We start from the raw sequence: 16,056 nt of genomic DNA, 5'->3' as shown, positions 1-16,056 counted from the left end.
AGTTAGATGTACAGCCAGTTGCTTTTTGGGTTTCTCTGAATGGTCTTGTTTTTCTTTAAATAGCCGCTGGACAGCAATACTGGATTGTCTTGCAGGTCTTAGCCAAAATATGACATTATGCTGGCTCTTTATCGTTAAATCGTAATATACTGAAAACATCACAGGACTGCATAAGAACTGCAATGCCCTCAGTGCCCACATTTAATGCAAAGTTCAAGTTTCCTGGCAAGAAAAAAAATGTTGAGAAACTAGCCTTCCCTTGGGCCCTGATGGTGTGGTGTACGTGCGGGTGCACACACATTGAAAGAAACTTACCACATTACATTTTCAAGCATTTCAAATGTAATATATGTGGTATTTTTTTAAAACCCTGAACTTGTGACTTGAATTATGCATTCACTGTTTTGTTTGTTTTACTTTTAAGCTGTGGTGTAACTTTTTTTTTAGGTTGCGCTTAATGTTTGTGTTGTTGGTGGTAAGCGTGAAAAATAGCAGATGAAATGACATTAAATCATGAATATAATGCTAGCAGCATGCCATTGACGTGGTTCATTTTTGGACTCTGGTGTTTCAACTTGAAAGGAGAGAAAACAAAAAAAAACTCGCACTAATATAATTCATCAGATTGAATCCTGTTTTTAGTTCCAAAATTGCGTACTTTTGGTTGCTAGATGAGAGGTTTTGGAGGTAGTCAATAAATGATCTTTTCTTAAGGCTCCAGGGTAGTTATAAGCTCTGTATATACTTAGGCAGTCTCAACTGGCTTCAAACCAAATGAAAAGAATAATAAGTAAAATTAGTAACACTAAATCTTTGTGAAGGACATTTGTGGTTCATATTCTCATTTAGCAGAGAAAACCAGTGTTCTACCACTGCGTAAAGTGCCCTGTCTATTACCAAGAGAACAATAGCACTTGAGTTGAATGCCATTATGGTTATTAGGCCTGCTTGTCTAGATGGTCATGAGGCATGAGGACATTATGCAGGGCAGTCTACGTATACGCGAGTGAGTACATGATTGTAATCATAAGTATCTGCTTGTGTTTCCACTGTTGCTATAAGGTGTATTATGCATGAGTGGCATGTTAGAAGACTACTGATCACTGATATACCATGAATGAATACTGAAGTTTCAACACAATTCATATGGCATGTAAGTGAGCAGCATCAAGGTCAGAGGGAGCGAAAGTAATGGAGAGGAGAGAGCAAAAGATGAGCAATGAGATATACAGAGGGGGGACAAGATAAGAGAGACACAGTGAGAATAACTCTCAGAAGGATAAACAAAAGCAGACACAGAGGTAACAGCAAGCATCCCTACAGCAGATAGTAGTACTACAGCATGGAGGGCTCACGGACATTATCATATGTTGATTTTTGGTATATTAAGACTCCATAAGACCATTTTATCTGTGCAACTGGAGCTTGTATGACTGAAGGACGAAGCTTAAAATCCTGATAAAGTTAATTCTCTGGTGCCATAAACTACACAAGTTATCCAAACTGTTCAAGTGGATTAAATGTAACTTCAGTAATACGAATTCACACTTGATTTAATACCACATTGAATATTTTTAATCCTTAAATATTTAGCAGAACACTCTGTGTTTATCAGCCCCCAGCTGAGAATAGTCAGTAGTTATAACTGTACCAGCTGAGGACGTCTTTAACTCTGTCTCGGAATCTGTGACTTCTTGATGAGTGGGAAGTATAGCGACACAAAGCAACGAGGAGAAAAATCTTTCGGGTTATCTGAATAAGTTTAACTAAGACGAATCAACAGGAATCAACAGCTTGAATGCACTGAGCCCAGAAAATATAATTCTGGTACACACTGGACACTGTTTGTGAATCATCATCAGCTAACAGGACAAGTTGAAGTTCAAAGCAGGTCATTGATACAGGCAGATGGGGGGGAGTGACACAAGGGTGGAGGATGAACGATAAAGATAGAGACTGACACAGAGAGTGAGAGGAGAGGAGGAGAGTGTTGATAGGACAGAAGAAAGACAAGGAGAAGTGAGAGGACAAAATGAAATGGAGAGAGATGGAGAGGGAGCAAAGGCGAAAGATGTGACTGGATATTTGAAAGGACTGAGGCAGTGAGAAGGTGATGTAACCTGAGAAGATACAAAGGATTGGATGGGGCATTGAGGGGGACAGGAGAGGTTAAAGAATCATTGCTGTACATAGACGGGTACTGACCTTCACAAAAACAAGAAATGCTAAGTGCAAAAACTTTGTAAGGGGTAAGCTCTCACCAGGGACTTCATTTTTCTTTCAGCTACTAATAAAAACTTCTTTCTGATGAAATCAGTTGGATGACATTCATGACTTTCCACTTCTATTCTATTAACAACTCAGTGTCAGTGTTCAAATCAGTTTTGAAATGACTTCTGTGCCTTTCATAAGTAAGAATTACTATTACAAGTTACCAGTTTGAAAGCGCAATGAATGACCACTGACTTAAAATTCAAGGTCTCTTCTCTTCTCTTCTCTTCTCTTCTCTTCTCTTCTCTTCTCTTCTCTTCTCTTCTCTTCTCTTCTCTTCTCTTCCTTGTCACATGAAGCACCAGGGCACCAGCATCATCATCAAAGCTAACATCAAAGTCAAACTTTAAGGTTTATGCTAAGATGCAAATAGCTTTTTATGTAAATAAAGTCACACAAACTTGTTCAAAGTAAGTTGACAGAGAAGGAGATCAAAGGAATTGGCATTTCTTGCCACTGACATGCATATGCACACACATTATTTGGCAAATTTGGAGGGCGAGCGTGGAGATGGCTCGGGCGGACAGCAGAAGAAATAAATGATAATAATAGAAAAAAAAATGAAGATGGCATGAATCACAGAGAATTACAAAAAGAAAGGGTTAGTGAGGGGTAATGAACGGCGGAATGGAAGACGAAGAGAACAAACAGCATTGGGTTAATGTTAATGGGGACAAGGATCTTGTCCCCATTAAATATAGATGGCTCTGTTATGGGACATGAAATATACATGAAACACTGGGTTGGCATCTGTATCAGCTGTGTTAAGAAGCATGTCTGAGTAGATTGAGAGATGGAAGCTAGCTCAAGAGAAAAAAGGCATTGTCGTGAGAAACAAAGGTGGGTGGGGAGAGACACACAAAGAAAAAGTCTAGGAAAGAGACATCAGACCAAGACAAGGATCTTGACAGCATTTGATCTACAGCCAGTAGAGGCAGCACCCCCCCTCCCCCCCCCTGTTCATAGAAGAGGGCTTTTACAGAGATGGAGATCAATATTTTATTGTTGTTTCTTGTTGTGCTGTTGATCCCCAGTGTTAAGTGTTAATCTGAGGTCTTCGGTCTCTGTGGTCGTGGCATGCCCCATGAGGCTTATCAACACAACAGGGCTACTAACCCCAGTGTTTGGCGAGAACACCCATTAGGCTCACATATAACCCCTAACCCTGGAGGTCACAGACCCAACTACTTTCCTGACTGGGCATTGCTGTTAGTTAACAGAAGGCTAAAGGCATCAACGAAAAGACACGTCAGAATCGACTTTCTCTTTCAAAATTTGATAGAAATAGTCACAGAAAGTTGTTTGTGTTTATGGACATGATTTGTTTTGGGGTTTTATTTGTCAGTCCCCACATTTTTGAAATATATTTCAATTATAAATCACAATGTATTGTTTGTCTGTAGCAGAAATGTTTTCTTTTTTTTTTCTTTTTTTTTTTTTTTTTACTAACTTTTTTTTTTTTTTTTTTTTGGCTGTCCCGTTTGGCTCTTTTGCCATCAGAATTATTGTCTAAAGGCAAAGAAAGATGCCCGACGTATTTACTTTACCAAGTTGACCATCCCAGCCTTGCCATAATGGTCCATTTGATTTGCCTTTTATTGTTTATTTTATTTTCACTTGCTGACTTGACTGGAGGAAAGAAGGGGAGAAAGAAAGAGGGAAAGAGAAACAGCTGAGAAGAGGGACGGGGGAGAAGGGCAAAAAACAAAAACCAACAGAATGGGCAGGAAAAAAAAAGAAGAAAAAAAAAGCATATATCGATCACCTGGATCACCTGTTGAGAAAGAAAAAAGAAAACAAGCAGAAGAGAACAAGAGTAATAGAATAAACAACATCACAATGATATATGGGAATATGACAGTAAATAGTAAATATTAAACATTATTGTGCAGCACATAAGATCAACAGAACACAGTGTGCTTTGAGGTAGGAGCCAAAAAGGGTGTAGTTTGTGGGTGTGATCACCCGTGTGTACACCTGTGAGCATGGACGCGCTTGTTTGTTTGTTTTTTAAATGTTGTCAAGAGCTTTCTGCGGGGATGTGTCAGTCTGCCAATCAGGAAATTGAGCTGTGAAATAGCAACTGTTATATTTTTGCCCAAAGCATCTTTTTCCAAACCTAACTAGGTAGTGTTTAATACCTAACTGGAACATTTTAAAATCATAATGCAACTGAGTTGTGAAAATCTGTCCCTTAAGGTTTCTGACGTGAGCAGCAAAATGATTCATGTCACTGCCAAAATTTTAAACTTTGTTCCATAAAGTAGAAAATATATTGTGTGTGTACACAAATAAACATATATGAAAGCGATTTAGAGAGAGAATTAGTGTCCAGAAACACACACACAGAAAAAATAACAAAAGAATAAGAATAGATTAATTGGAAGTGTGTTGAATCCTGAATTGGAAGTCTGTGTTCAGTTGCCAAGGGCCAACATGCACATAGGGCAGTAATTACACTGCACAGACATTTTAGTGGTTATTAACTGTTGCTATCCCCAGCACTTAATCATTGTCTCTGTCTCTTTTTTAGCTGATAGGATCCAGTATGGACGAATAGGCAGTGATGTCACCATGCAGTGCGGCTCCCTGGACAATGATGCATCAGTATCATGGAAGATGAATGGGACATATGTGAAGGCCCAGCACAGTCTAGAAGGCCCCAGACTGATCCTGACTAACGTGTCCCTGAACCATACTGGACTCTACACTTGTTTTCAGAAGCAAGATGATGACAAACATGAAGCCATCTTTCTCCAAATTGGAAGTAAGTACAGTAGCTTACTTCCAATAGGACGGGCGCATTTGCCCTCTAAGTGTTAAGGATGAGACATGACACATTTTTAATCATCCCGAAGGGAAAGTGAGTGATTGCAGACATAAGATGGAAAGACAAAAGGTGAATAAAATAAGAAAGTAGTAAAATAAAATAAGCTACTCTTGATGCCATTGGGATGTCAACAAAAAACAAAAAGAAAAAACCCCCCAACAACATAGAAACAAGTATGACACTGCTGATAATTTCAAAAGTAATCTGATAAAAATGTGATAAGAATAATGGTTATAGATGCCCTGCTTAGTCTTACTTCAGCTATGTTTAAGTAGCTTTCTGTGTAATGTAAAATTACTCAAGAAAGTAAAGTAACAAGATGGTAAAATGTACACATAAATGAGAATTGTGATGAATCCTAAAATATAAACTTCTTTAACACACGGTGAGTCTGTTACTATTTTTATCGTTGTTGAGGGCTGTCTCTTAACAAACTGAATTAAGTCAATTAGCTTAACCTTATTAGCACTAGCTGTCATTAATGCTTATATTTTATGTCTCCATGGAAATTTGCCAGAGTTTTGTTGTTCCATTAAGAATTTATAACTAAATGTATGATACCATTCTTTCAATATAGAGCATCAAATAATGAAGAAACAAGTACATTTTATGTCTTTAACACATTTAAAACCAAATGACTTTGCATTACATTACTACTATTACTACTAATAATAATAATGATAATCAGTGCAAATAAAAAATCTGCTACATACATTCAAACCAACAACAACCCTAACCCTCCAACCACAATTCCAACTTCAGCTGCTTCCAAAGCTTGACAAAAAAAGGTCTAAATATGTGATCAGCTTAGACTGAAAGATAGTCACAGTCGATGCTTGTGATATCATTTGTGATATCATTCCAGTCTTAGTGGAATCACAGTAGAGGCCCTTTTGAAATAAGCTTTGAGTGCGGGATGGTCAGAGCTTATAAAACCTGCGACCATCCCGGCAATCAACTGTGTCTAAAGACTGAGGAATATTACTTAAGAAGCTGAATCCATTCTATTGACTAGTTATGACTTTGTATTAACGACTGTGAGGGTCAACATACAGCTGGCTACCAAATTTCCAGATTCTTTTTGTTCCGTGCAAAGTGAGCACTTCAGCTAAATGACAATTTTAATAGTACGCTGTAATGTTTGAGGGGCTGTTTCATTCAAATTTTAAATGCCAATATAAAACTTGAATTGTTGTGATAACAATCTTTACAGTAGATCTGCTGCCAGCTGACCAGTTCTTATGAATAGCTGTTAAAATTATATTTGGTCTATTTCCTGTTATGGTGTGCATAATCGTAATAATCATACGAAAAGTAAATGATGTCACTTTTAATGGACTGCCATGAGGGTTTGTGAGTTGGCATTGGCCTCATTTTAAATCCATTATTTTCATGGTGAAAGTTTTATGCACTTATTCTTTGCATAATAAGTGTGTTGGATGGAGTGGTAAATGGCAAGACGGTGACTTGAATGAAATTGCCTTTGTTATAAATTGCTTTATTGACTAAGCTGAACAGTTTATATGACAATGAAAAGAAGAACCCCAGAAGTAATTTCATTAGTTGGTCTCTATTTAAGTTAAACGTTAATCTTAGTACATGCTTTTTGTGTGGTATACTGGTATAGCTTACAGGATGTCCAAATATTTGAATGTTTATAAATGTTAATAATGATTTTAATGACAAGCGATTTCTCTAACCAGCAGATTAGCGTTCTGCCTTATTTATAATATATCACATAACTTATTCACAGTTATTATATTTATCATCCTCCATCCATTAGCTTGGCTGTTATTTTTGAATTCATCTGTCACTGCAGTTCTGCCTCATGACAGATTGAATGTCAATCTTAAATGACAGATCGAATAAAAACAATGTTCAGTCAACAGTGAATTATTATCTACTTACTGTAGTTAAAATAAAATAAAAAGCAGGGACATTATCTCTGCTGGGCAGTGTTTGTTCACATGAAAATGATCACTCTGTCTTCCCTCCTTTTCAGTCTGTTAGTAGTAAAAGGAATAGACAACATTTTAAATTACATTTTTTACAGAAATCACACTTTAGCTGCAAGAAGGCTAGAGAGTGAAATTAAATATCTTCTTGGCATCAGTCACAGTAGGCTACTTCAGAACGGTGGCAAATTTTGATACACAGCACATGATTCATCACTCCAAGGGGGGGAATAGCCCATACAGCGTTCATCTTTCCGACACTCTTGTGTTATTGAGTCCACCACAACTCTATTTTTGAGAAAAGCAAATTGAAAGACAGGTCGACCGGTTCATTTATCTCATTTGTGCCAGGTGAAATGTTAAAATGTCTTTCGTGAATCATGCATACAAATAACCGATCCAAAAAAACAAACAAATAAAATAAATAAACACTCAACGGTTAAAGATATTTTTGAAAAAGCGGTCAGCTCACGTCCCCTTTAGCTAAACAGTAAACCATGCCAGTATGATTCCATCCACTTGTCAACAGAACCAATAGAGGCCAAACACACAACCCATCAAGATTTTATCCCAGTGCTGATGTTAAATGTTACATTTCCAAGCAAATGTTTGATGAATGAGACTATATGAGCGCATGACAGTTTGGTTAATCATATCAGCAGTGATGAATTACACAATGCTGAAGTAATACTGATTTAATGACTTTTATGTTATGGCAAATTATGTCAGCGGGGGGAATGATGCAATTCACAAACGGGCCAGGATATGTGTGTATGTTTAGGTATGTATAAAACAGAGAGAGAGAGAGCCTTAGACGGACAGATGGAAACAGTATCTGTGTACAAACACATGTGAAAGACTGGAGCTGCTTTTCTGCTATCAAAATGACACTTTGTGTGTGAGAGACAAACAGAGTTTTATTTTATTCATTCATCAAGGGTCAGATCCTACTTTGCTAACCTACTTTTAGCACTGAATCTAACTGTCTCAATAACAGTCTGTGATTTTATGACACGTTCAAGATACGTTGGGGTGGCAGCAACTGTAACTCCGCATTGCTAAATCTCTTCTGTCTGTGTTTTATTGTCTGTTATGACTGCGACTTTGTTTTCTGGCTACATTTTTTTTTCATTATGTTAACTGCCACCTACAAAACTTTAAGTGTTGTGCAGCTACAGTGATAATGACATCATGACAGGCTACACTTGTTCTGATTACCATCATGATGGTAGTTTGATTTTATGCAGCGTTTATTACTTACACTGGGGGCTTGTTATGTTTCACACAGATAGAAGTGTTATCAGGAGAATAGCACAGAGCCATCTGTTTATGCTTTTTAGTTTTTCTCCTTCACTCTTTGTCTCTCAAACTTTTTTGATTATCTCTCATCTTTCTTATCTTGCCTTTCGTTATTCTTCATACGTATGTGTGCGTGTGTAAAGCAACCTTGTATGACGTCCTTATTTTCCCACTCTTTCTAGCATCCATCTATCTACGCCGGCTTTTTCATTTGTGTTAGGCAGCATTGCTTGGCTTTGTGTTTACACTGGTTTGCATTAGGAACACTAGTGTTATGCTATGTGTGTATGCGCGCTTGGTCCACCTTCACACCGAATTTATGGACTGTGTCAACATAATGTTAGCACAAGGAGACAGCACTTGTTTGTGTTGAGTTTCATATGGAAATATAGTGCTGCTTTGATGTCTGTTTCTTTTCCCATTTGTATTATTTCACCACTGTATATAACTGTTAGTTTACATTCTCTCTGTTACTTTGTTTTAAAAACTGTCCATCTCCTCATCCACATGCATAAACAGAGAGACACACAAGGAAACTTCAGCACCCAAGTACTCAGTGACGTCTTTAGACTGTATCTTCAGAATAAGACGTGATGTTAACTGGTAAAGGGGGTAACATAAAGCTGGTAAAATAAAAAGTGACATATGGTTTAAAAAAATACAATAGAAAATGAAAGAGTACACCCAGTAAAATTTCATTATAATTTAATTAGCAAGCGGTCATAAAACACTGAAGCGCTTGTGGGATAGTGCATCCTTTGCTGTCACAACAGTGAAGTTATTGCTGTCCTCCTCTTCTCTGGCTTTGTCCATTCTTGTATGTATTGCTGTTTTTCAATGACCGTCAGCTAAACAATTTATAGTATAGCAAGATGAGCTGCACCCAACCAGTTATTAAGCCTCCCAGCAAACACAGCATTAACAGCATAGCATCATATATCCAGCCACTCACCTGTCAGCTGCATTATACTGCTAGTGAGAACCAGCTGCACTTTATGCAAGTTTTAGACATAGTCTATGTGCAACTTGGTTATATCACAAAGAAATAACTTAAAGTTTACATCTTCTGCAAAAGGATGTTCCATGGTTAAAATTATCAGGGAGATGGAGGCAAGTACGGAAGGACCTTTTCTTTAGGGAAACATTTTACATATGATAGCATACAAGTGAATTTCACTGAAAGCTCTACTACGTGATGATAACTCTTTGAAAAATGTTTGTATTGACTTAGTTCAGATGTAACAACTAGATAAACTCATCTGTTCAATTGCAGTACCTAATGTACAGTGTGACGGTTAATTACTGAGGCTTGTTTTGTAGGAAACATGAGTACCTGAGGAAAAAAGGTTTTATTTAACCCTCCACACTCCAACAGAATTCTACTAAAATGTTCTTGACAATTTTGAAGAAAAGGGAGAAACTGGTGAATATTATAAACACTCATATTTAGCAAAAAAAAAAAGCTTAAAGAATTTACAGAAATTTGCTTATTTATTCCTTATATTATTGAAATTATCTATTGCCAGCAGGATTACACATGTAAATCTTCCATCTGTGCACAGCTAACAACTAGTTGGCTAAAACAACAACAAATTGTTTCAAGATAAAGTTAGACTCAAGTGTTTAGAAAGTCATACTGTGAGAGTCTGATGATGCTAGTTTTATTTCAGATAAAGTGTTATTGACAACAGCTAAGTCTTGTAAAAACAACCAACCTTACTGACAAAAAAGTTTGGGATATCCTCAACACTTCACAGACTCGTCGATCAATGTCAGACTTCTTTCACAAAGTTTTATAGACTCAGATGCTACAGATGAACAGAAGCACTTGAGGTGACTTGGGGGTAAACATAAAAAAGAGGTTGTTATGGGATACAGAGGGTTAAATATACAGTGTAAAACATATATAATTTGCGAATGTAATCAAAGTTTTGAGGTTTTTTTTAAAATTATTATTATTACCAGAAAAAGTTCACCAAAAAAAAAATCATCCGACGTATGTAAACCACCTCTTCACCAAATGCAGTGGCAATGAATAAATTCTGAATGATGGGCATTTAAGAGACTGACAGTCAGAAACCCCAGTTTGAAAACTGAGATGGACCAATTCTTCTTTCCTTCCATTTAGAGGTAACTTTTCTCACAACTTTGAAATGATAATGATTATCACCTTAAGAACATGCAACACACGCATGAGTGTCTAAAAGCATTGTTGCTATTGACTCCCTGTTTTTAGAGCCCATAATTCAGCTACTCAGCCAGTATGCCACTCAGAATGCCAGCTGAGACGATACAAAACCAGCCCCTGCCCGCAACCACTCCTCCGCTTCCATTACTGTAATGACAACATTTTAAACATGTACAATGAAGAAAAGCATTCATCTTGCAAGCAAGAATTGTGTCTGTATAGTAATGAATTTATACCACAAATCATCACACAAAAAAAGAGGGATCTAGGTTTGGCACCCATTCTCGTAAACAAATCCAGTTTGAGCTGCTCTCAGATCATAGCAATGACATTATGTAAACAGTTGCTTTTTTTTTCTTAATGCTACAAATTGCAACCGAAGTCTTAACCACTAGTGTTGGAGTATCGAGTTGATTTGTTTAACCCATGTGCATGTTGCTGTGTGAGTGTGGTTAGTGCTCAAAAACCATACTTGGAAGACCAGAAATGGAACAAAATATGCAGTCATTCTTTCCCTGCTTCTTAATTCCAAGTCCAGTCTATCCTTGATCAATAAGGGGTGTGTAAATCACCATTTGAATTAGGCAGCAGGACACAGTACCATTCCATACTATTGGTGTGTCTTTTTTTTTAGTAGATGCAGTACTTGTATTTGTAGATGCAAATAGATATAACAACTAAAATGATATTTACTTATAGCTGTTTACTGTAGCTCTTGTTGTTGTCCCATCCAAAGAGTATAACTTTAGTATATTTAATATGAGTTTAATTAAGCTCACATGACACTTTTAGATGACACTTTTTGAATAAATAAGATAATGTATAGCACAAAATGTGACCAATGAAATGCCATACCACACACTGAGTGTTTTCAACCTCCTAATACAAGAAGTTGTGATTTCTGTCGTTAGAGTCATGTGCATCTCCATCCTCAGGCAACTTATTTCTACACAAACACACACAGACACACCATGAATTGATGTCTTATTCCTTTCCCTGGGTAGGTTGTTTTGGTGCGTAACCCCCCCCCACACACACACATACACACACACGCACTCAAGGGACCTGTGCTACATTGCTGGGTAATGGAATTGTCTTGTCTCCTTGCAGACAGATCGCTACAGAGGAGGGTGAACCCATAAAGCTCCTCTGAGACTTCCTGTTTAACCAGGAAGTTGCCCCCACATGTAAGGGCACTGCAAGAACTACTTTTCTTCCTTTTTAATTACTCTCCTTGCGTGTCCCAGTATCCAGTCAATCATAGTCAATGGAATCATTGAGGATTCACACAAGCTTAGAATTTAATTCAATAGTCTAGCAAAAGCGCATGCTCTCTCATGTCATTTTTAAAAAAAAAATCTACAAGACCAGTTGCCACAGTCTGTCAAAACAGAGTAAAATTAGTACTTTTAAGGCAGTCAGTTTAAATACATGTTCAAAGAAATAGCATAATCTGATTCTTATGTAAATCAGATTGCTTGGTTTGATTTTTTTTTGTAGTGTAGTCAATTGTATAGTATAAGTTCCTATATTGCGTGAAATGTTAGATATTTATCAATAGAATAAAAAAAATTACTTATGAAGAAAAGAGTTATCCTGTCTTCACAACATTATTTTATTTATAAAGTATGGGAAAAAGTTTTAGTACAGAGATCTGACCAAAGTCTGCAGTGCCACCAAGTGTTTTGAGTAAATCCAATAATTTCTGCTGCAGGATTAGTGTTGTAGCTGATCTCTGACTCCTGGAGTAAAAACAACTCTTTCCTTTAGGAAACAGTGAAAAACAAAAGCACACGCTAGGAGAGGCTTAATGAGATAATCATACAGATAAGAGTTATTTATCCACATCTTAGTTACCTCCCTTACAATATTAATCGTGACCATCATTGTCTTCTTTCTGTCTTTTTACTCCAGTTTGTCCTCTGTTGTTCCGCTCTACATTGCAAATTTCTCCCTGCACCATTTTTTGCTCTACTTGCAGGACAACAGTAATTCCCATCAGTTTATTGTAGCAGAAAACCATAACAAATGGGAAAATGGCCCTGGCTTAAGAAGTCAAATGGAAGTGAATACATGTATGTGTATGAAATAGTGTGTGCATTCTTTCACTCTCACACACACTACATTCTTCTTTCACACACATATATTTTCACTCTCACATAGTTTTATTAAAATTTTTATGTTTAGATATTTTTATTCTCATGTTTACACATATTTAACACACATTGCAATATTGTGCTCTCTTATACGTGTATTTTAATGTACATATTTACAAATTTTCACTCTAACATACATGCATTTTCATTTATCCATTCCTACATGTTGCGCTCATTTACATGCATTCAATATGCATTTAATCTCACAAATAATATATGTATGTAAGAAGAGAATGCATACATGTCTGAAGAAAATATATGTATGCAAGAGAATAATGTATGTGAATGAAGGAGTTTAATGGAAACGGAAGGCTGGGTGTCTGTACCGCTGTAATTGGCTGAGAAGCACGCGCAGGTCACTATCAAGTGTCTGACAGCATGGAGGGGGGAGAAGAAACTCCAGTTCTTCAGCAAGTTATCTATGGCGTCATGTTTGTGCCACTATTCTGAGGGCACGTAAAAAAAATTTGAGCGCAAGTAAAAAAAAGTTTGCAGGTGCAAGTGTTGCATTTTGAGGAGAAATTTATTTTGAGCGAAGAAAACTAAAATTTGAGTGAACAAAATTCATTGCTGTATGCAAAAAATGTATTTCAGTGTTTGCTATTATCCACACACACACACTCAATAGCAGCCCCTCTCGCTCAGTTTTTGTATTTGCGCTCGCTCGCAATGTGTTGCTCGTGCGTGTTCAACTCTTTGTGTACGCCTTTATATTTGTGCCACAAAACCAGCCAATCACAGACTTGGATGCAAAGATATCTGATTGGCTGTTCTGGTCTTCAATCAGCTTGAAATGACGAAATGCAATATCCCAGAATCCATTTCATCCAAAACTCAAACGAGGCAGTGGCGGAGGAACACAGAGTGGCGGAGTTTGAAATATTACTCTTTCTGGGTCACAAAATAAACTTTTAAGATATTTTCATGCGAGAATGGTCATGTGTAAACTTCGAATACCTGCTCTATTCATCAAGACATCACATATTTCCATAAGTGCTCTAACGTTTTCGGAGATGCCTTACATTTAGTCTGTGTCAGACTGAGGATAATGTTTTCTGAAGTTAGAGTAGAAAAGAGTACATGTAGACAAATACACATCATTGTAGACATAATATTGGCATAATATTTTAATATCCCACCTCCACGGTTGTGGCCATTCACGGTTCACCCATGAAGCAATTTTTTTTCTTCCTCATATCTTAACATTTTGCCCCAATCCTGTTTTTTTTTTTATCTCATTCTTGTCTTTCTCTTTCTCTCACTAATCCTCTTACACCGCGCCTAGTCTGTCCCATTTCACCTATTGCTTTGTCTTTTCCTTTTCATCTTTGTCCATGCGTTTCAGACTGTATAACTTTTTACTAAAAGTCTCACACTTTTCTCACACTTTTTCCCATCTTAATGTTTACTATTAAGACCAGAAGAAGTGTATAGTATGTAGTACATTAGTCAGTATACATGTGTATCTACAGCCCACAATATCTTAGTACTACTGAATTTGAATCTGTATAAATTTTTTCTCCCTAAGTGAAGACTGGTATTTAGAAATCTGGCTGCCTGATGGGCTTAAATACAGGACATGTTTATAAGTCTCAAAAGGTAATATTCATTTAAAAACACTGGCAGGCTACGAAGTTAACATTAACTTTGAAGCTGAACAGAGTTATAAGTTGGCTACTCTTTCAAAAAAGCCTGATATGTCAGTATGGTTAATTAGCACTGGGGTTTGTTACAAATAGTGAGGTATTTTAAGGACATTCACAGTAATGTCCTTAAAATACCTCTGAGTTGTCAGAGCACCGTATTATTTTGGTCGTCTGGGTGATTGCATCGGAACTTCTTTGGCATTTTGGATCTGCTTGGTCTGCCAAAGCGTTTAATGTAAAGTGACATCCACCTGAATACTTACAGGTTTCTCACCAAAGCATTTTATTGAAATGAGATGTGAGAAAGTTAGTGTTGATTCTTCACAGAAATGCAACTAAAATTACAAGATCAGTGCCTTTAGAAATGGCAAATTTGGTGTTACAAGTATACAAGTGAGTTTTGTCACGAACAACAATGCTCAGCCAAGAGCATGGTTGTAAGAGTCCTACATCCGTTTCACAAACATGAGACTCATTGTTTTGCTTCTGGTAGCATAGCAAATAGAGCATCACTTCTAGTCTCCTAAAATTCTGCTCCTTGGCCCTATTAAATTTCCAATGCTCCAGCTTCGTTCCACTTGCATGCTCTGCATGAAAAAACACCATGAAGTATATCGGGTAATTGGCAGTGTGCTATTGGTGCTGCCATGCCTGCCCTAAACGTTTTTTTCTCCCCCTTTTGCCAGCCTCACACCTTCTCCAACATTCTCTGGTCAATCTTGAAATGGATTGATGGATATATTCTTATGATTAAATTTTGATTTTTCATCACTTCCTCCATCTACACAGTCAGAGTTAACTTGTCCCTTCACTGACTCTTTCTCATACTCTTTCTCATTTCTTCCCTTTACTCCTGTCCTCCTCTTCCCCCAACTTAATCTTGCCCTCCTTTGTCTTTTTCTTTCTGTCTCTCCTTCAGAGCCTTGATTTTTTTTTAAATTACTAATCTTTGTAGGAGCCAGTCCATTAATTTTTGGTTCTGTTAGATTTTGATCAAACTTCTGATAAAAAGGATTAATTGAAGCAAGCCAAAATCCATTGTGTTCCCTCCCTTTCTCTCTCTCCCTGTGTCACTCTGTTTGCCTTTCCTAACTCTAATCTCCCTTTCTCGCTGTAATTACCCATCCAGAGGTAGTGGAATAAACCAAGTGATGCAATGTATTATTATCTTGTCTTCTCTGTTTGCTCCGCTTTCCTACAGTTGACATGCAATAAAGCACAAATGTCTTTGCTATGTGACCGTGTGTGTGTGCATGTGTGTGTGTTGAATGTAGCTACTGCTGTCTATGGGTGCCTTTTTGCATGCTTCATAATAATTTGTCACTGGCTGTCACAATGTGTTTTTGTGTGTCTGCTAAGAAGCAAAAGCCCTGTTCATGCTATTGTCCAGTAAAATAGAAAATTCTGGGCTGTCTTGGCCCTTTTATGATCTCGTGTGTTTGTGTGCTCGCGTGTACATGTGTGCGTGTGTGTGTGTGAAGGCAAAAGAGAAAGCGAGAATCAGTAGGAAGGAGTGACTGTGACCAGAAACTATTCCCCCTGGCTCAATGTCCATCAGTGAGGTTGAATAGTTTGCTCCACTGACGTCAAGCAACTGAGGAATGGTCAGATATCCATGAAAATATGCTCAATGGCCATTCTTGTGTGTATGTGTATATGAGTGTGTGTGTGTGTGTGTGTGTGTGTGTGTGTGTGTGTGTGTGTGTGTGTG

At 37.4% G+C, this 16,056-nt stretch overlaps 1 protein-coding gene across 4 annotated transcripts in view; it reads left to right on the top strand.

Annotated features, from left to right (window-relative positions):
* cntfr (ciliary neurotrophic factor receptor) overlaps positions 1 to 16,056 on the top strand; it is a 130,575-nt gene that overhangs the window by 29,853 nt on the left and 84,666 nt on the right. For all 4 annotated transcript variants that reach the window (XM_013909839.1, XM_013909838.1, XM_005729210.1 and 1 more), the window contains one exon: positions 4,805 to 5,038. In XM_013909839.1, the coding sequence (XP_013765293.1) occupies positions 4,805 to 5,038 (234 nt within the window). The remainder of the gene's footprint in view (positions 1 to 4,804; positions 5,039 to 16,056) is intronic.

Source organism: Pundamilia nyererei, unplaced genomic scaffold (assembly GCF_000239375.1).
Source record: "Pundamilia nyererei isolate P.nyererei 1_Seehausen unplaced genomic scaffold, PunNye1.0 scaffold00032, whole genome shotgun sequence".
NCBI classification, from domain to species: Eukaryota; Metazoa; Chordata; class Actinopteri; order Cichliformes; family Cichlidae; genus Pundamilia; species Pundamilia nyererei.
The sequence above is the reverse complement of the archived record's forward strand: the minus strand, read 5'-3'. Positions and strand labels throughout refer to the sequence as shown.